At 29.6% G+C, this 21,730-nt stretch overlaps 1 protein-coding gene across 3 annotated transcripts; it reads left to right on the top strand.

The window, feature by feature from the left end:
- Positions 1-4,752: 4,752 nt before the first annotated feature.
- LOC132948375 (glutamate receptor ionotropic, kainate 1) lies at positions 4,753-20,860 on the top strand. 3 transcript variants are annotated; one of them, XM_061018809.1, is made up of 18 exons: positions 4,756-5,043; positions 7,819-7,974; positions 8,082-8,266; positions 8,435-8,598; positions 9,099-9,240; positions 9,552-9,662; positions 12,580-12,603; positions 12,701-12,853; positions 12,969-13,187; positions 13,977-14,183; positions 15,179-15,263; positions 15,780-15,918; positions 16,601-16,738; positions 19,216-19,414; positions 19,488-19,719; positions 19,813-19,928; positions 19,992-20,147; positions 20,223-20,860. In XM_061018809.1, the coding sequence occupies exons 1-18, from the start codon at positions 4,968-4,970 to the stop codon at positions 20,253-20,255; spliced, it is 2,535 nt and encodes an 844-aa protein (XP_060874792.1). In that variant the 5' UTR covers positions 4,756-4,967; the 3' UTR covers positions 20,256-20,860. The 3 variants fall into 3 exon arrangements, 2 of the variants coding, with proteins under 2 accessions (XP_060874792.1, XP_060874791.1); XM_061018808.1 differs by lacking the exon at positions 16,601-16,738 and adding an exon at positions 17,044-17,184 and having other exon boundaries at positions 4,759-5,043; XR_009665021.1 differs by lacking the exons at positions 16,601-16,738; positions 20,223-20,860 and adding an exon at positions 17,044-17,184 and having other exon boundaries at positions 4,753-5,043; positions 19,797-19,928; positions 19,992-20,132.
- Positions 20,861-21,730: the final 870 nt, after the last annotated feature.

Below are 21,730 nucleotides of genomic sequence, written 5' to 3'. Positions count from 1 at the left end.
ATTTTGTCATGATTATACCCTTAGATTATATCGTTTAATGTTTATCATATCGTTCTATGATAATCATAGATAATCTGTGATATTATGATCTAAGATTATACCCATGGCTAAATATATATAGGTATTATTATATTATAATATATATTTAGCCTGGCTAAAATTAGCCTATAATTAGCCATAACTACCGTGTATAACCGTGGTTACCATATATAGGCGTAGACGATTAACCACGATACCGTGTTGTTGGACATAGCTGAACATTTTTTGTGTACACGGCAAACGTGTATAGTGGAAACCCGCCTTTAGTCCGTGATCGTGGCTTTAGTGGTTCTATTACCATAGAATATAGACCAATATAATACACGGCAGTTGCAGATGGAATATTATGGACGTATGGTTACGTCTTATCGGCTTTAAAAGACTAGAAATAAAGATATTAGGTATTACTAGGTATATGATTGTAAAATATATACATAATTAGTAAGTAACGTTATTTGTAACGCACTACGTCTTTATTAATGAAAAAGTAATGTAACGTGATAAAAATAATTTTAGGTACCACCAATGTAATTTAAATAAAAATATTTGAAGTAACGAGTAACGTAATTTCATTACTTTTTAAAAGTAATTTACCCAACACTGGCGACGAAATATGATGTGTTGGAGTTTTGCTGCCAATATTTATTAGCTACCTACTTAACTACTTACTTCCAGTGGCGTATATAAGCCAGGACTCCGAAGCCCAATGTTCGTCCGAGCTGGCGGGCTACCAAACTTTTATCATTCTAATAAAAAAAAAATCATTGAAGAATTTTTTTTTAAATCAAACGAAGGCTTGAAAAGATAATTGAAGGGTCCAGTGCAACAACCGGGTATGTCCACTTTTGGAAATTTTTCAGGAGAAGAAATAAAATATGTTTAAATTCTTTAATATTTGTTATACACTTTATGTTTATATAGAAGACATGTAGCAGTCTATTTTCCTTATTGATATTATGTTTTCAAATTACAATTATAATAACACAAAAAATGTTATGATCTATAAATAGGATACATTTATGGACTTACCAGGTTTCTTGCCCATAAATTTGATTTTTATAATTTTTAGTCAAATTAGTTTCGGTGCAAAAATCTTGTATGTCCGGACAATAAAGACATACCAGGTTCCTATGCAGTGGATGCAATAATCGGGTAAGTCCATTTTTGCTTACATCTTCGTATCTAATAATCGGACATACCAGTTTGTGACACCGAAATGTGTAGCTTTATTTCCTCGTTAGAAAACCACAATAAAAAACTTTTTTGAGAAAGTGGACATAACAGGTTGTTGCACTGGACCCTTCAATTTTTTTGATTAGTTTCTAACGTTAGATTCTTTAGCATCATTATTTATTCGTTAATAATTTGATGTCTGTGCTTAAGAGGGCCTCCTGCCTCCACCTCCTGGTACTTTCTAAAGGCTCTAGCAGGGGTGTCAGAAATATTTTCTGCATAATAAGGATTAAGGGCAATATTGAAATAACACAGTAACACACATGTGCACATACAATTAAAACCAGCCTATGTATAATTTTTTTATTATAAAATAAATATTGATATTATTTTACAAGATAAATTAACATTAATATTAACATGTTATTATATGTTTTATCCATTTACCTATACCTAACTTTCAATAATAAACAATTTACGCATACAATATAAATTATAATATTATTTTCCCAGTTCTCCTTTTATATACATCAAAGAGTACCTATAGATCTGATCAGCACGTTTTGTTACCTATGTCCTAACTCCTAGAATAAATTAGTAAAATATTGTTTAGTGCTAATTTATCACTTTGGATTAAAATCAACATATTAGGACATTAAATGGGTACCTACCTACTATTATGACTGTTTTATTCAATAATAATAATTAAAACTTAAATTTACTTAAATACCCTAACAAAATTACCCACCCGCCTACAATTCTTCGTGAAGGCAATTGGCCAGGGTGATACCAAGTTTCACGCTATGACACTGCCTACTTAATATAAAAATAGTGTTTAATATAAAATATTATTTTTCACCAACAATAATAAACAAATTAACACACGCTTGTGTGTCTAGGAGCATCTCAGTTGTGTATTATTTTACAGCTATGTACACGAGTGACCGAATAGTAGCTAGCTACTCGGATCGATTATAATCCGGTATAGCGCAGTTGCTTGGCAACCGACCGGAGGAGACTCCTATATATGTGTACATATAAATAAAACGCAAACTTATTTTCTGAAAACACTCGGAGGGTGGCCTCCGAATTCAAACGATCGTAAACCCGATTGTAAATCGCGCGCTTTATTCGTACACACACGTAATAAATAAATTCTATGGGTTCACAGGACTGTCGAGAAAATTTTTATTATTATAATAATTTATATAAACATTCTGCAGGAAGGCGGACTGGAAGGTATTCGGCCCATTCTATAACAATAAATGGCCCAAACCCATTTACATCAGCCTTTGCATCTATTGATTTTACGAAGATATATTTTCTCTATGAATACAACTTATATTTTGGGATTATATTTAACACCTACGTAATATAGAAACTCATATAAAATCGTTGAATATATACTAATACCTATTTCCGATTATAACAGTGATTAAACCATATACTTACCCAAAATTTTAGTTTTTGAACTCAATCAGTACAAAATAAAAATAAATAATAATATTTTTACTAACAAAATAAAATGCTCCTATATTTAATAACCCTTTTTCACTTATAGAGGAAATACATTTATAAATTATGTAGTTAATAATATAGTATAATATACAATAGTTATATAATATACAGAATTATTCACTAAGCATGCTCAACCCCCTTTTCTCTTTAATAATGCAGTTTGTAAAAAATCTGATTTTTGAAATTTTTAAATATAGGTACAACTAACTTAAAGACCATATTTTCAAATTATTGTGATTTATTGAAATAATTAAGGAGTATTCTGTGGTGATATAAATTTTTGTTATTAAAATGAAAACCTCCCCTTTGTACTGTGTATTATTTAGCCAATCATTTTTCTGAACATTTTGACGTATCAGAATCAAAATTCTAACGAGTAAATTCTCAGTTATTAAAATATTTCAATAAGGATAGGAAATAGCCCTTAAAAATGGTTTTACAAAAATAAAAAGTAGCTGATGTAATATTGTATCTAGTATTTATTATACTTGGACTATTTTACAATTTTTTTTATATTGATAGATATTAATCATTAGAATATATTTTAAATCACCCTGGCCCCCCAATCTTCCAAGCCCATTATCATGGACCTAATATTTATTTATTTATTTATTTTTATATTTTTATTTATTAATACGGACAAATGTCCAATTCACAATATATTTGTATAAATAACAATAATATAATATAATTTAAAATAATAAGATTCTGATACGCCAATATTTTCAGGAAAATTATCTGCTAAATAATGTACAGTAGAATATAAGGGTTCTTATTTAAAAAACAGAAATGTGTATTTCCACAGGACACTGTTTAAGTAATATTAAATTTTAGTATAATTTTAATATAATTTAAGAATATGGAAATATATTTAAAAATTCCGAAAAATCAGATTTTAAATAACTGCAATGTTGAAAAAAATAAAGGGGGTGAGCATGATTGGTGAATTACCCTATATACAGATTATAATCTGGCCAATAGCCAATAAGCATAATATTTAAGTGAACATTTTTTTTTATTAAACCTGAAATCCACGCTGATGCATATTTTTATCGAACATTTTAACATATAATTATTATAATAATTTCTGATGGATTAATTAAAACATGGGTGGTGGATGTAACCTTGTTTAATTTATAATAGGTGCATACTTACAACTGAAGTAATTCATAAAATTAAAAACTGTATACAGATCAACCATGGACTTATCATAATATTACTTTTTAATTTCTATTGGCTCAAAAGTAGCGGTTTAAACTGTTTGGTATTTAAAGTACATTTATTAATGATATAATCAAATATTCTGTATTCAACGTCCTGGGGGCACCGGTGGCACACAACATATCGAGCCGGCATGATGTGCAAAGCACACCAGCAAAATAAGGTTAGCCTTAGCTTAGCTACGTAATTTCTTTGGACGGCCTGGAATATTATTTTACCGTGAAATATGTAGGCACAGGGCACAAATATGTTAATTTGTTAAATTTCGACGAGCGAATAAAACTCGTGGGAATACCGAATATTACACTACAGCTGTATGGTGTGTATACGGTGTGATTTAATAATAATACAACGACGTACCTATGGGTATCTCGAAAAACGCAAATGTTTTATAATTATTGTCATATCGAGCACGGTGATCGCGTACGTTGAGTGAAAACAATAAAACCACGAGGAAATAATGTCGATGGTCGGGTAAAGGGTATAAATTAGTGATTATAATAATATATTAATGCAGCTATATTGTAGTGTAGTACTAGTAACTAGTGTTTAATGTTTATATATTATTATTATATTATGTGCAGATAAAGTCAACAACGATTAACCACCGGGCGATTGTATTCTGCGAGTACAATAATTATATGCGGCTGTTGTCGCATCCGCCGCAGAAGTGGAGAGGGCGTGCGGTTGGGGTTGAGTACATTTTCAAAAAGTAATAAAACGGAAGAAAAAAGAAAAAGAAAACCATAGCAGCGACAGCCGCAGCGGCCCAGGCGCACAGCCTCCGATCATATTACGATCCGGCGCGCATGTGGGTTGCGGGGCGCCAAAACGAACGATGCGAGAAACATAATTTCTTTTTTGCCATTCAGTGGACCACTCGACATGCACTTGTCCGGTGGTCGTGGATGCGTGAATGTAGATATATAAATATATAGTATATTGTATGCTGTGTAAAGGGATATTTTGTATTTCATCATTTTATACCATTCGCTGTCCAAACACGACCAGAAAATATGAAGTTTGAAATCTTCGTTTGGATTATTCAATTTGCGAGCCACGTATCCACTCTACCCGATACTATCAGAATCGGTAAGCGTAGGGCATATCATATAATTTATTTTATTACATTATTATGGGTGCTCCTCCCGATAGTACGCGGTGATCAATTTAACATAATATACAGTCATTATTTCAGAAAACATTAATGTTTATGAAAATATTTCTTTTACATAACTTTAAGCCGTTCCAAAACAAATTTTCCGACAAAAATACTATTTTTTATCGTTATTATGTTTTTTTATTATATTTTTTTTAAGTTTTTACTCTTTTGAACAACAACGTATATTTTTAATTTCATATTCTGAAGCAGAATATTATTTGAAGGATTTCGGTCTATCAAATTAAAATTTCGGACAATTCGTTTATTAGTTATAACTTATAAGTATTTAAAGTTTGGATGTATAGAGTAGTAGACAAATATTTTGCGAAGTACCCCTGTGTCCACCCACTCCATTCAAAACTTTAAATACTTATATAAATCATAAGCTATCATATACTATTGTATACTATCATATACTCGTCCAAAATTCGATTTTTATATAATATCTATATATTGAATTAGGTAGACACTCCAAAAACTATTCTGATTTGGAATAAGGAATTAAAAATGCACGTTGTTATAAAAAAAATTTAAATTATAACAATAAAAATAAGTAAAAATATAATTTTAACGAATTGTACCTAATAAAATGTATCTAAGTATGTAAATAATGTTGTTTAGTCGTATAGAAATAAAAATAATTATATAAGTACGTTATTCTGAACATTTTCTAATAAATCAGTTAACCTAATCAGAAAATAATTAATGGTCTATCGTCTAATTTATATAAATTACAAGTAAAAATAATTGCACGAATAATTTTGATAATATTACACATTAGACAACAATTTAAATGATACCTACTATTTTTATAAAGTCAAATTGTGAAATTTGTATATTCTTACATGAATTTCACTTTTTACTAAGAAATAAATGTTTTTTCGCGTGTTATCTTTGATAATTTTCCAGTACTTATAATTTGAATATAAGTATCACATTTCAAATTCTTTGACTTCAATAAATTGAAATATATTGGAATGGCTTGAATAGAACATAGAAATAAACTGCAAGTGAAATGTTTCATAACTATATTAGTTGTGCATAATATTGAGTTAGAAGATTCTGCTCATACACGAAGAGAATCACGCTCAATCAAAAATGATCTTTAAAAATTTGCTTATTTCGGAGGATTGATACTATTATATTCTGCGAATAAACTGAGTTCTTGAATTTTTCATCACAAACTCTGACCAAGATGGAAGCGGCAGCCTTTAATATTTATGTTGTTGGTGGTTGGCCAAACATCAGCAGCATGCATTTCGAGAATACGTTGCACTTTTAAACATCGATTTAAATAAACAAAAAAATGTTTATATGTTTGAAAGCTACGAAATATGATTCTTGTCTTTCATTTGGAAATAATATACATAAATAATGGTATAATATATTGTTCATTTTTAATAATGTGATTGGGAACATATTTTGATAATAAACAATTTAGGGCACTCTTAAATATGTTATTCATTGATAACACATTTCTGATTTAGCCAATAATTCTAAATTCGAACAGGAAAACTTAATAATATTATTTTGCGATTGCTAAGAAAATAAGTATCATATATTCTTTCCGGTTCAATATGATTTTTAGATTTTCAATTACCTATTTTATGTACATCTAAAATATATTTTGGTAGCTTTGGTGAAATATGAGTTCGAGTTTAGTACATTATAATATCACAAGTACGAGAAGTTAGTGTTTCTTCATCTTCCATGCATAGCTCATTGTGAATTAATTTGCATGATTTCTCACATAAATTATCTGTAACTTTCAAAAAAAAAAATATTATACTCATTTTCTGTTTATTTAGGACAGGCGTTTAAAGTTTTTTATGATTAGGTACCTATCATTAATTTTGCGTTAAACTATTTCAGTAAAATCATAAAATGTATAAAAGACTTACATGATTATATAACAGCAGTATATAGGTATAGTTAAGTTACCTTAATACAGTTTATGGTCAATATTCAAGACGGATTGGTAGACAGATAATTATGATAATTGATAATTGACTCTACATACACCTTATCTCTACACGATAATAATAATAGACATAATTGACTTCTATTCAGTAAAAGTTTTGTAAAATATATGAGGGCATTTATATACTATTATAATAGACAAATTTATTTCTCAATTTGAATTTATAAAAATGGTTTTTATTTCAATCGACGAACAAACACCTAATTATACTTTTATATAATTTTACGATTTGAATTTATCAGCACACAAATTGTGTAAACTTACTAAAAAGGTTTTTATAAATTGAAATCGGGACATTTCGTCCGGACACAACTCGTAAATGTGAAATAGATAACGGCATGCACTGCATAGAAACTCTCTATCATAGGACCTCTCTGTGCACTATTACTATAGCTAAACAAGTCCACGTGATACATGAATAATTCCATAATTGTTTTAAATTTATTTTTATCACTGTGTTCAATCATCTAAACTATTAATGATAAAATATTTTTACAATTTTAATAATGAACTTAAATAACATAATTATATATATATTATATATTATATATCAATTATTATTGTTTAGTATTTATACGTGTAAAGTTTAAGGTTTAAATATTATTTACAATTCATTTTATTATTTAAATTTTTATCTGAATTTTGGGTATATTTGATAGGTATAAGTATGATATATAATCTGTGGATAATATTAAATAATTACCAATTTTTTTTCAATTTTCAGGGGGTTTGTTTCATCCAAATGACGTTAACCAAGAAAATGTTTTCAAACACGCCATCCACGACGTCAACGCCAATCGGAACATACTCAGTAGGTCGAACCTCTCCGGTCAGGTAGAAAAAGTATCGCCACAAGACAGTTTCCATGCTTCTAAAAGAGGTAATATTATATACCTGTTACTGATGATCTAATATCATAAACACCAATAGATATGATAAAAAAATGCATTTTTTCAATATCTCCGCTTTTTATCCAATTCTTGGCAGTGTGCAGTCTACTCCGGCTCGGCGTCGCCGCAGTTTTCGGCCCGCAGTCCGCCCAGATATCCAGTCATGTCCAGTCCATTTGTGACACGATGGAAATACCACATTTGGAAACGCGATGGGACTACAAGCTGCGACGTGAGAGCTGCTTGGTCAATCTCTATCCACACCCGACCGTATTGTCCAAGGTAACGCTTATATATTATATTATAATCGTATTATCGTTATTACCGTATAATGTACATCCATATAATATATTATACGAACAGATCATCATAAAATTATCTATAAATGTTAAGCATTTAATAATATTATGAATGGTTCACGACGTTATACCGAACGCTTTACGTATTTAGGCGTACTTGGATTTGGTGAAAAAATGGGGCTGGAAGTCGTTCACAATAATATACGAGAGCAACGAAGGCCTGGTGAGGCTGCAAGAGCTGTTGAAAGCCAGGAACGGCGCACTTTCGGCGTACCCGATCACGATCCGCCAGTTGGGCTCCGGTCGAGATCACAGGTGAACATTATATAAGCCTAAGTTGTATTTAGGAAAGGGTATAGCCCTATACACCAATACATATTTTTATAAATTTAATTTGGTAATACACATCAATAACATTTATATAATATAGATAGTTGTTAATTTAATGTTAAGTAGTAGACTTATATTTAACCAAATAGCTTGAAGTTGGTCTTACACAATTGTTATAAAATATTTTTTTGCAATATCTTCGTAATTATTAGCAGAGCTTATTTTTTAATCATAAAAATTAATTTTGATTTTAATAAAAAAAAATATCGTAGGGACGTTAAAATGATAGATTTATTTTCATGCAAGTTTTTGTTTTTACATTCCGTGTCCAACATGGCAACATATACAATACAATAAAATATAATAGTCCTTCTCCACGTACACGTATCTACCGGTTATATATTATTATATTAAGTATTATATAATATATACCTATATTGAATCGAATATTGATTGAAAAAACGATTGATTCTGTTCACGCGCAGGCCACTGTTGAAGCAGATAAAAAATTCGGCAGAATCACACGTCGTACTAGACTGTTCAACCGAAAAAATATATGACGTGTTGAAACAAGCCCAACAAATCGGAATGATGAGCGACTATCACAGCTATCTGATCACGTCACTGGTGAATTTCTCCGCGATTGATCGCCTGTCGACTTTATAATATGCAGGATGATTCTTTTATCGTGAATCAAGAATTTCTTAGAAAATAATAATAGGGATTTTTAAACTTTACATTTTGGCAACAAATATACTGATAAGTGGATTATCATTGACAAGATATTATGTAAAATAGTATTTATCTTCTTAAGTGCTTAGAAAATTCATTGTACAAATTTCTTAAGATATTACCTGGCTTACGATAAAAGGATTATTAAGTACCTATTCTGTATTTAATGTACCCTGCATATTATAACGAGCATTTCGAATTTTCAGGATCTTCATACGATCGATCTGGATGAATTTAAATACGGCGGTACAAACATCACAGGTTTCCGGTTAGTCAATCCCGACACGCCAGTAGTGCAAAAAGTTCTGAAACAATGGGTGAGTCGACTGCTTTGTAGTTTTATCGTTTAGCATTATATAAGGTATACTAGTATAGTAGTATAGGTATATAAGTATATAACAATATCTACCTACATATCCTAGATGTAGTTTTTAGTCTAAATAATAAATGGAACGAATTAACCGACTCTCTATAAGTATATCTTGCAATCGATGTTAATATAATATATTAAGACTTAAGAGGATGTCAATTATCAGCGCAATATTTGTTCTCTTTCTCAGACCCACGCGCTACATAGTTAAAACACTTTCACCTAAAATCGTTTTTTACGATTTTTGAGTTATTTTAGAGTATAACTATCTATTACAAAAATTATAGAGGAGAATATTTTTGAGAGTTGAACAAATCAATTTTATATTTTATGATTATTTGACTTTGTATTCAACTTTCAATGTAAAAAACCGATTTTGTTTATTTAAATAAATATTATGTTTAAATTGTTTTGAGACAATATTTAGATAAATCGATATGTCATACCGTCAAAAATATTATTCTCTATAATATTTGTGGAATGGGTGATTTTACTCTAAGATACTAAAAAAAAAACTGCGTAAATACGTTTTGTCTAATGTTCTACGCGTGGACCAGAAAGATAAAACAAACAGTGCGCTGAGAGCTGACATCCTCTTGAGAACATAATATTATATGTCTTTCCGTTATAACTTATCGACAAATAAACCTTAAGCTTATGTATACCTGGAAAAATAGGCTGTTAACGAATCAATTCTCGAGTTCTTACTTGATTGGTTCCCATATTACCCGTGGGGTCAAATTTGTACCACCCAGTTAATTTTTATAGTTTCTGCTTGAAACTTTGATTGAAGTTTTAGGTTCTGATTTAGTTTTCTTTGAAACAATTATTCACTATATAAAATCACATATCCTAAACCATATAAATTAAATATAAAATAAATAGGCGGTACTTTATAATAAATGCATGTATAATAGGTATGACTACGTAATCGGATAGTATTACATATAATATTATATTGTAGATAATATTATTATCTGAGTATAAACTGATTCTTATATTAATATTGCTTCTTCCGCATTTCAGAAACTCATGAAAAACATTAAATTTTATCGTGTTGAAAATTATGTAGGTAATTATAAATTTGACAACATTGAAGCATATTTAGGACGCAATCGTACCGCAACTATTTCTTTGATATTCGACAGATATTTTTGCAACAGTGTTCACAAAATTTAAATCGTCCGGAAACTGATTTTATCCCTCTATTGTGTTTGTCTAAGAACACGGTAAATATAATAAATCATTAAAAATTATTTTATTATGAAAAGAAGAGTATTTATAAACTTATAACATATTGCAGTATAATATTGTATTACTATTTAATATCATGCGATATCATACATTCATACCTTATACGTAAAAGGATTCAACTGATTCAAGTGATTGGTAATAATTATTAATTTATACGGAGCTTTTGTTGCGAATAAAAAAATATATTTGAAATTTTTAAATCGGTATCGATTAAAGGAAAAGTCTTTATAATATTATAGGCATATTATCAAGTCTCGAAAATATACTTATTTATAAAATACAACAGTATATAGAATTTTCCGAGAATACTTAATTTTTTATATTATTTAGCCGTTATATTCTCAAAATGTATTCAGCCAAAAAAAAAAAAACAACCCGAGAAAAGAAAAATAATATTATAATTTGTGAAGTATTTTTCATTTTATATAATAATATAGTTAGATCTTGTGTGTTCTGCCATATTCTGGCTCTGGCACATTCACGGAACCGACAAAGTTTTGCACACGCATAATATCGATGTATTGATACTTTAGCAGTCAATTGGCGTTGAATTGCTTTCATTAATGAACATCTTCCATAGTAGAATGCTCGCCATTAATAATAATAACAATAATTTTACGATTACATATCACGGTTTGTTTGTAATTTTATAGTACGAGGTACTTTATATATTTATACATAATATAAAATATAGCATATAATATATACTGGGTGATCCCTTTTACGTAAGACACACATTACTTCGAAACTATTAACGTTGTTGAACATATTTTAGATTCCGAGTGGAACTATGAATGTATTGATTTTACAATGATGTGTGTTTTTTTTTAATTTTAATTTTTTTTTGTGTCTGTCATCACCTTTTAGGACAGTAAAATCTTTTCTGATAGGAAAGTGAATCTAGTTGGTACTTGTGGGGTACTTGTAGTTCTTATCTAAAGCAGAATATTTTTTGAAGTTCTTCAATATATAATTATTGAATTTTAATTTTAAACTTTTGGAATTTTGTAATTTATAATTATTTAAATTTTGAAGTTTGGATGACTGCTGTTGAGTGGGAAAGGGGTACCTGTAAAATGTCGGTCACTACTTCACTCATCTAAAATTTAAATACTCAAAAGTCAAAACTAATAAACTACTTGTCCAAAATGTTATATTTGTATATCGAAATACTCTAAAATAATATTCTGCTTCAGAATATGAAATTAAAAATGTAAGTTGTCATTTAAAACAGTAAAAAATATAATTTTTTGTAACAATGTAATATTATGTAAAAAATTTTTTTCAAAAACTTAAGTATTTTTTTAAGTAATCAGTGGCTTACTGTATATGACCCGCCACCTATATATTATAATATAATATATACATATTATGTTTATTGATCATAATGCTCTAATTATAACGCGTTGACGATTGATTTTCAAATGTAAGTAATTCTATACAAAAGGTCGTCGCTTTAGTTTACGGGTTTTTCGATATACTAACAAGTAAAAACGTTCACTGAAAATTACATTATTTGAAAAAAACATATTTGCATATGCCACACAGTATACATACTAATGTAGTATTCATATTCATCATATTATGTTTTTGATTCTATATTGTTGCAGGGAGAAAATTTCACCGTCATGTCGGTAAGAAAAACGAACGGCCGTATATACATGTGTATTATGCGTATTATGGTGTACTGCAATATTTATACCTTAAACGACATAACATTTGTCTGTTTAGACGGAAACTGCTTTAATTTACGACGCCGTCCATCTATTCGCCCGAGCACTCCACGACCTGGACAGCAGCCAAAAGATTGATATAAAACCATTGAGTTGCGACGCTTCTGATACATGGTCCCATGGATATAGTTTAATAAATTATATGAAAATAGTAATGCCAAAAATACGAAATATTGTGTTTAATATTTCACGATTGCCGTCGAGTAATAAATAATATGCACGTTTGTTTTATGTTTCATCATTTTGTCGTCATCGTCGTCATATAGGTAGAAATAAGTGGTCTGACCGGCGTCATAAAGTTCGACAACCAAGGGTTCAGGACGGACTTCGAATTGGACGTGGTAGAAGTGAACAAAGAGGGACTGTCTAAGATCGGTACTTGGAACTCCAGTCAAGGGATAAACTTCACTAGGTCTTTCGTCGAAGCGTACTCTAGCATCGTTGACAATCTGCACAACAAGACGCTGGTCGTCACATTGATCCTGGCTAGTTGTTTTCATATGATATATAGTTTATATTAGGGATGGATCAAACTTAAGTTTTCCCGAACTCAAACTTAATTTTGTTCTTAAACTGTTTGAACATTAACTTGAATCTTATTCAGCCTTTTTTGAACTTTTAAAAATTTAACCATAACCAATATTTAAATAGAATAGTAATTAAATATGGTTTACACATAAAAAAAAAATTAAATTAATTTACAGTCATACTCAAATATTTCCAACTGTATAGAACGGTACGCGGTAAACCTACTATAAGCCTTACTCTCGTACGCTCTAAGCTAATGACTCTCTCTAGAACAAATTTAGATTAGCACTGTTAACTTGTTGAGGAACGACGATATGCTTTTGTCGATTTCACGTCCGTCCCTCAAAATTGGAATGACTATTAGAAACTTACAACCGGGGCACTATTCAGCTTAAATAAAATTTATGGACAAAAGTCGCCTCAGCACATCTTGCTGCACTGCCCACTGGCCTGACCTATGTCAATAATTTATAGCTTAAAATATGCCCACCAATATTATATATATAATATTATATTGACGACTGTCTACAATATACGATAATAGATACAAATAATTACATGTTTATTAAATTTCTGTTATAATTTCTTAAGGTTTGAAGGAATGGAGAGTTCGAAAAATCACCCTTAGTTGATAACTTATATATACTGATAATTATAAAATGCGCCAGAACGTCATGTTTACGACCAAAGCTGGTGCATAATAAATGAATATATTTTAAATCGTTGATCATCTGTATATTGTGCAGAGTTCTCCATATACAATGCGCCGCGAATCCAGTCAAAAATTAGTGGGCAACGACCAATTCGAAGGGTACGCAATCGATTTGATATACGAAATATCAAAATTGTTGGGCTTTAACTATACGCTGAAACTCGTTCCAGACGGCCGTTACGGTTCTTATAGTGAGGACACTAAGGAATGGGACGGGATGATGGGAGAGCTTTTACAGCAGGTTTGTCTGAATGACCGATGTTATTGCGCAGTTATAATATATCCCAACAAAAACACTTCGCCATACTTCGTATAAAAAAAAAACGCTAAGTATAAAAAAAACGGTTCTAAAATTTGTGATATCATTTTATAGGTAGCTAAGTCTTTGAACTATAAATATAATTTATGTTAAAATAATCTGCTAAAAAATTGATAACAAGTTGATAAGATCAAGCTAAGTTCAATTTTTAGCAGATTATTTTAACATAAATTATATTTATAGTTCAAAAACTTAGCTACCTATAAAAATATAACATAACTTTTAGAACTGTTTTCAGATAATTAGCGTTTTTTTTTACACGGAGTATGGAGTATAAGATACCTTATTATTTTGGGTACATCTTGGTTTTACAATGATCTTTTTTTTCTTTTTTTTTCCAAATTATAATTGTTGTAGTTGTAGAAATTAGTATTATTATTATTTATTTTTTTTTGTTTATTGGTTGCCATAGGTGTCTGATAGTACATTGTAATGGGAGCCGCGGGGAATATTATCTAATAAAATGTTGAAAATACGCTACAATAATTTCTGCGTAAAATTGCCAATTGGATAACTGTATTTTCAAACTTCATTATTTAACTACAAATTTACTATGATTTCTTAAGAAATTTTTTTCGTGAATCGTGTTGCTCCCTGTAGTTATGATCCTGTAGTTTTCGCTTGTATTTTTCCTATATGTGTATTTTAAAGTGCACTTTTATGTTTATACTTAGCGTGGTCCTGCCGAGTAGTTGGATAATAATCGTTATATACTAACAATTTATATAGAATAACAATAATTACTCTACAATAATCTCCAGCCGTGGTCGGGGGCTAAACGCAAATATTACATATTTGATATTTATACTTATTTTATTAAAATATTATTATTACTTATTGTATTAATACTTTATTTAAATATATAAAATAATATATAAAAACGTAATATATACCGCAATTGCCTATAAATGTTTCAGAGAGCGGACTTAGTAGTGGCTGATTTAACTATTACCTACGACCGCGAACAAGCCGTTGATTTTACTATGCCGTTTATGAACCTCGGTAAGTGTTTTTTTTTTGCACCTCAATAGCTTGTCAACGACGTTTATAATATATATATAATGTAGTGCAGGCGCAGCAGTCTCCAAACTATGACCTGTGAACAAGTTTTTTTCTGTCCTAACTAACTGCAGTAAATTATTAAAAAATTAACTACCTATTCATATAAATGCCTCACTTATTATTTTTATGAATCATAATTTACATATTATTGTTTTACATTCAATAATAAACATAACTATAGTAACTTTTTTTAAGTGCGTTTAAAATACACTATACACAAATATCTCTGTAAACTTATTTTATAATCAACGGCGTGCTATAATAATACAGTAAAAACTTACACAAATTGTAAGTGCAATTATTTACGTTTTGGCCTTGAAAAGAGTTCTAATTTTTTTATATGGCCCCCGAGTAAAAATTTTTGAAAACCCCTAAAGCACATAAACCTACATTAACCTCAACGATACATGCACACACATGTTATTGATGAGTTTTGTATTCTTTAAACAATTGCAGGCATAAGTATTCTGTACCGAAAACCAATCAAACAACCACCGAACCTATTTTCGTTTTTGTCTCCTCTGTCGCTGGACGTGTGGATATACATGGCCACGGCGTATCTCGGCGTATCGGTTCTCCTCTACATATTAGCCAGGTATAATGCGTGTAATAAATTTTCATTATTATTATTATTATCAACGTCATCAGATAGAACTCCATTTCAGACTGACGCGTGCAACATGTGTAATAATAATCAGTGGCGTTGCCAGGATTTCTGTAAAGTGGGGGGGGGAGGGGATAAAACACCTTATAAAAATTAAGATAACTTTTATACTTTATTATATGACAAAATATATATAATATTAAATATATCCTACTCTGAAAATAGTAACATTTTTAACAAATTTCTTAATAATTACATAATAATTATAAAATAAATTTGCAATTTATTACAAACAACTTACGTCTTTATCAGGTACTTATAATTTATATAATATAATATTATTATTGTGTTAAAGCCCAATTTAAAACTTTCATTCTTCTAGGAGAATTTTTTTATAAAAACAGTCAGTATTTATTTTTTTACATTGTCACATTTAGCGATACGGCTGTCATGGCCTCTCTGCCCGTCAGCCCCCCCCCCCCCCCCCCCCCCCCATGGCTACGTTAATGATTACAATAGCATGTTATAACTTATAAGTTCAAATATTTATAATAATATAATATGTATACTTATACTGCAACAAATATAATAACAGTTATAATCCAGGGCTAGGATTTATAACTTATAAATTTATAACTTATAAAATGTGAAATGTGATTTTGGTGGACAAAAGATTCACCCCGTACGAATGGTACAACCCCCATCCGTGTAACCCAGATCCGGATAACCTAGAAAATCAGTTCTCGCTCATGAACTGTATGTGGTTTGCGTTCGGGTCTTTGATGCAACAGGGCTGCGATATACTTCCCAAGTAAGACAATGTCGAATGGAATACCTATGTATATGATTATATACATTACACATACATATATTATATAATATGTATATACATAGATACTGCACCGTGACGTATATATTATGTTTATATTGCATTGGACGCAACGCTGTAGGCATTTAGGTAGGATTAGCAACCGTAATTCGTAAACACTAAACACCCGTTATTATTATTTATTATTACCACTCACGTATACGGATGATGGATAAGTATAATCTATGTATACACACGAATCTATCATATTAAATAGCTCCTGTAGTGTTTGCACGTTTTGTGTTTAGGTTTAGTCCGTACGAATGGGAAAATCCACATCCTTGCAACTCCGAAGCTCCAGATGTTTTTGAAAACAAGTTTTCCTTGAACAATTCACTGTGGTTTACGATCGGCTCTCTGATGCAACAAGGATCTGATATGGCTCCTAAGTAAGTATTTTATGTTCGCATGCAAACGTACCCAGCTAGCTCCTTCGCAGTGGCTCAGAGGGCCGATCTCCACTGTATTTATCATTGTATTTTAGATTCTGAGTGAAACGATGAATGTATTGATTTTACAATGATGTGTGTTTTTTTTTTTATTTTTTTTTTTATTTTTTTTTTATTTTTTTTTTATTTTTTTTTTTATTTTTTTATTTTTGTGTCTGTGTACACGATAAGTAGTCGAAATAATGCTTCGATTTTCGACTTCAGTATCTTGTTCGATGGGAAAGTGAATATCGTTGGTGCATTGGGGAGGTCAAAATTTTAATTTCCCAGTAGTTTTCAAAAGCGATGTGAAAAACAAAAGAAAAATTAAGGAAAAACGGGAATTTTTACGCAAAATCGATTTTTAACAAAATCGATTTTGGTTATTGGTATAACTCTAAAACAAATGACCGTAGATGCATGAAATTTTCACTGGTTGTTTATATTTGCATTTTCTATACACAATACAATTTTGAAAATAATTTGACTTTTTTTGAACTGTTTACGGACATTGTCAGTTTTCAGTTTTTTTAAATTTTTTTTCTATAAATATCAATAAAATTTTATTTGTTGGGTAAAAAAGCTTGAAAATTTAATAGAAGGCTCCTAGGTTATTGTTTCAAAGGCAGATGAAAAAAATTAAAAATCCTTAGTCACAGTTTTTTTTTATACACGTTTAAAGTTCAAATCTTGAAAAAATACGGAAAAATCACGAAAATTTGCAAATTATTTTGAGTTAGAAATTCATAAAAAATTTTCTTTTTAAATCTAAGATTTTAAAATCTAATACAAGATTCCTCATAAGTTTGTCTAACTTTATCAAAAAAAAAATTTCTACAAGAAAGTCAAATTAAATTTTTATGAGCGTTTTAAATTCATATTTTTACAACATTAGATATTCACTCGATTTCTCATGTACCGATTTCCTTATTTTCTTGTAATTCAAAAACGAATAACTGTAGATACATGAAAATTTCACTGAATGTTTATATTAGCATTTCCTATACACCATACAATTTTGAAAATATTTTGACACTTTTTGAGCTGTTTACGGGCATTTTCAGTTTTCAATTTTTTTAGTTTTTTTTTCTATAAATATCAATAAAGTTTTATCTGTTGGGCCAAAAAGTGTAAAAATTTAATACAAGACTCCTGATATATTTTTACAATAGCAGTTGAAAAATATTGAAAATACATAGGCACAGTTTTTTTTTATAAGCATTTAAAGATCAAATTTGGACAGAATTGATCAAAATCTCGAAAATTATCAACCATTGTAATTAATAAATTATAAAATGTTCAGTTTTTATAGCTAAGGATTGAAAATTTAAAACAAGATTCCATGTAAATAGATAATTCGGTTACCAAAAAATCTAAAAAATACACAAGCACAGTTTATTTGTATAGTCATTTTAAGTTCAAATTTGGACGAAATTACATAAAAACCTAGAATAACTATTTTAGTTATTTTGTTGTGATTGTATAATATTATTCGTGGGCACTTGAAACTTCTAATTTGTAATATTTTCATCGATATATTATGATGATAGTATCACGGTTTGTTGTTGATGTATAACGCGTTATATGTACCTAATGGATATTGTGATATGATTAATTTGGAATTTATTATAGGTCAATTTTTTTTTTAATACCATAGATAAGTGTATAATATGTCTTATACCTAGACTGACATATCGTCTCCACTCAGAATCGTTTTTCTTATACAATGATATATCATTGAATTCAAATTTAATACCATCCATTATACAGTGACCCACTTGTAACCTACAGTACAGCAGAGCGACATCCACTTGCCCACCTTTTTTATATTTTACTTTTATTTTTTTCGTATTCACACATATCTAGAAGTAGTCAACTAGTGTTTCTCGGTATATTATTATTGCACGGCTTTTTGTTCGTCCAAAAAATAAAAATATATTATTAAAATACAAATATTATATGGTTTATACCCATCGTTAAATTTAATCGCAGGGCCGTTTCCACCAGAATAGTGGCTGGTATGTGGTGGTTTTTTACATTAATCATGATCTCGTCGTACACTGCTAACTTGGCGGCATTTTTAACTGTGGAAAGAATGGACTCACCGATCGAAAGCGCCGAAGACCTTGCTAAACAGACGAAAATAAAATACGGCGCACTTCGAGGTGGTTCGACTGCTGCATTTTTCAGAGTAATATTTTTCGCAACAAATATCGGTCGATGATTTGAAATTTACTGATTATACATATTTTGTTAATTTCAAGGACTCAAATTTCATTACTTACCAAAGGATGTGGTCGTTTATGGAATCGTCACGACCAAGCGTGTTCATGGCTTCTAATAACGAAGGCGTGGAAAGAGTTGTAAAAGGAAAAGGAAACTATGCCTTTTTAATGGAATCCACTAGTATTGAGTACGTGATCGAGAGAAATTGCGAGCTCACTCAAGTCGGGGGGCTTTTGGATTCAAAAGGTTACGGCATAGCAATGCCTCCGAGTAAGTATATATTGATCGGTTGTAGGTGACTGTAATTCAGTAAATAAATAGTATAAAATAAAAATTATTTATTTTAGTGTATTTGCTTGTTAGATTCTCCATATAGAACAGCGATTAGCGGGGCGGTGTTAAAACTTCAGGAAATTGGTAAACTACATAAGCTAAAAACAAAATGGTGGAAAGAAAAAAGAGGCGGTGGAGCTTGTCGGGTAATTTGATGAACAAACAAATATTAGAACTTCTTATTAGAATTAAATTGAATCATTTACTAGGACGATACTTCAAAGTCCAATAGCGCAGCCAATGAATTGGGTCTGGCTAACGTGGGTGGCGTGTTCGTAGTACTAATGGGTGGAATGGGTGTAGCTTGTGTAGTTGCAGTGTTTGAATTCGTATGGAAATCGAGAAAAATAGCAGTCGAAGAGAGGGTAAAGAATAATTAAATGCTCAAAAACTACGAAGGTATCCATCTATATATTGCAAATTTTTGTCTTTTATTTTAGATCATTAAATACCATACGAAGTATAGGAAATAAGCAATAAAATCGTGTTAAGTTCTGGAATCCCACACTCGACTTCAATATTGCAACATTAATATGTCCAATTTATTAATGTTTATTAATTATAGTTGATTATTTTTTTTTTTGATTTGTCAATTTATTTGTTTATAATTTGAGCAATTTATCTTAGACTAAAGCATATATTGCATTGTATTCTAAGTCGCACACTCGAATAGTAATACACCAACAGTGGGACATCAGTTCCAACTATAAATAGTGCATATTATTTATTATTGTTTAAAAAAAAAAAATGTTTTTATATTTAATTTTTTAACTTTTACATTTTACTATTTTTTTTAAGAGTCTTATAATATAACTGTCAGTTCTGTAATTATTTTTATTTCTATTAAAATGGTTTATATTGCAATAAATCAATGAATGCATTTCAATTTTGTAACGCATATATATATATAATGTTATATACATGTAATTATATATATTATATATAGTACCTAGGCTTTAAAATCCTGAGTTATTCTCGATTATGATTTATAATGTTATTGTATATGTTATTTGTACTGGATAATGTATACTCCAATATAATTATCAACAAAATAAAAAACAATAAAACTTTGTTGTAATTTTTGATTGTTTGATTTGACTTTAATAAATCTTATATCTAGGTGGTGATAATTAAGGTTATTGAATATTTTAAACGTTATTAAAGTAACCAAGTAGGTACCAATTTCAATTCAAAAAACAAACCAATACGTATTCCCATTCTTAAACACAAGCCAAATACCGATTGGTGTTAAACATCAATTAAACAATTAAACATCTTATGAATTTAAACCTCCAAAAATTTAAACCTCTAAAATAAAAGGCAAATTTTCGTTATTTTGACGAATTTTGTAAAAATTTGATATTTTAACACTAACAAATGTGCCAACAAGTATTATTATAAATACTTTTAAATTTGGGTATGAACATCTTATATTATCAAATAAGAGAGTCATCTATCAATGTCATAATTATAAAACCATGTAAAATAGCATTTTATTACCTTGAGGCTTGAATTTTAAAAATGCATAAAACTCATATTGCCTGGTTCGTGATAAAAGAACCACACTGTATATAATATATATATATTGAAATCGGTCCAGTAGTCTCTGATATCAGCGCATTAAAACATAGCAAACTCTTCAGCTTCGTAATATTAGAATATAATATATAATATATACACTGTATTACACACTAATATATATATATATATAATATTATGTATCAGAGACTACTGAACAGATTTCAATAAAAGTTATATTAATATATTTTTCGAGACTCGTAGGGTTTATAACTTATAGCTTATAAGTTGCTATTGGGTGGATCTCATAATAAATTAGTTTCGTATATTAATTATTAAGCGTATAAGTGTTTTGGTTATTATGTTATTAAATACATATTATATTTCGGTTATAGAAAATTAAACAGTTATTATAATTAGATATAATTTT

This window comes from Metopolophium dirhodum, chromosome 7, assembly GCF_019925205.1.
Source record: "Metopolophium dirhodum isolate CAU chromosome 7, ASM1992520v1, whole genome shotgun sequence".
NCBI lineage: Eukaryota > Metazoa > Arthropoda > Insecta > Hemiptera > Aphididae > Metopolophium > Metopolophium dirhodum.
The sequence above is the reverse complement of the archived record's forward strand: the minus strand, read 5'-3'. Positions and strand labels throughout refer to the sequence as shown.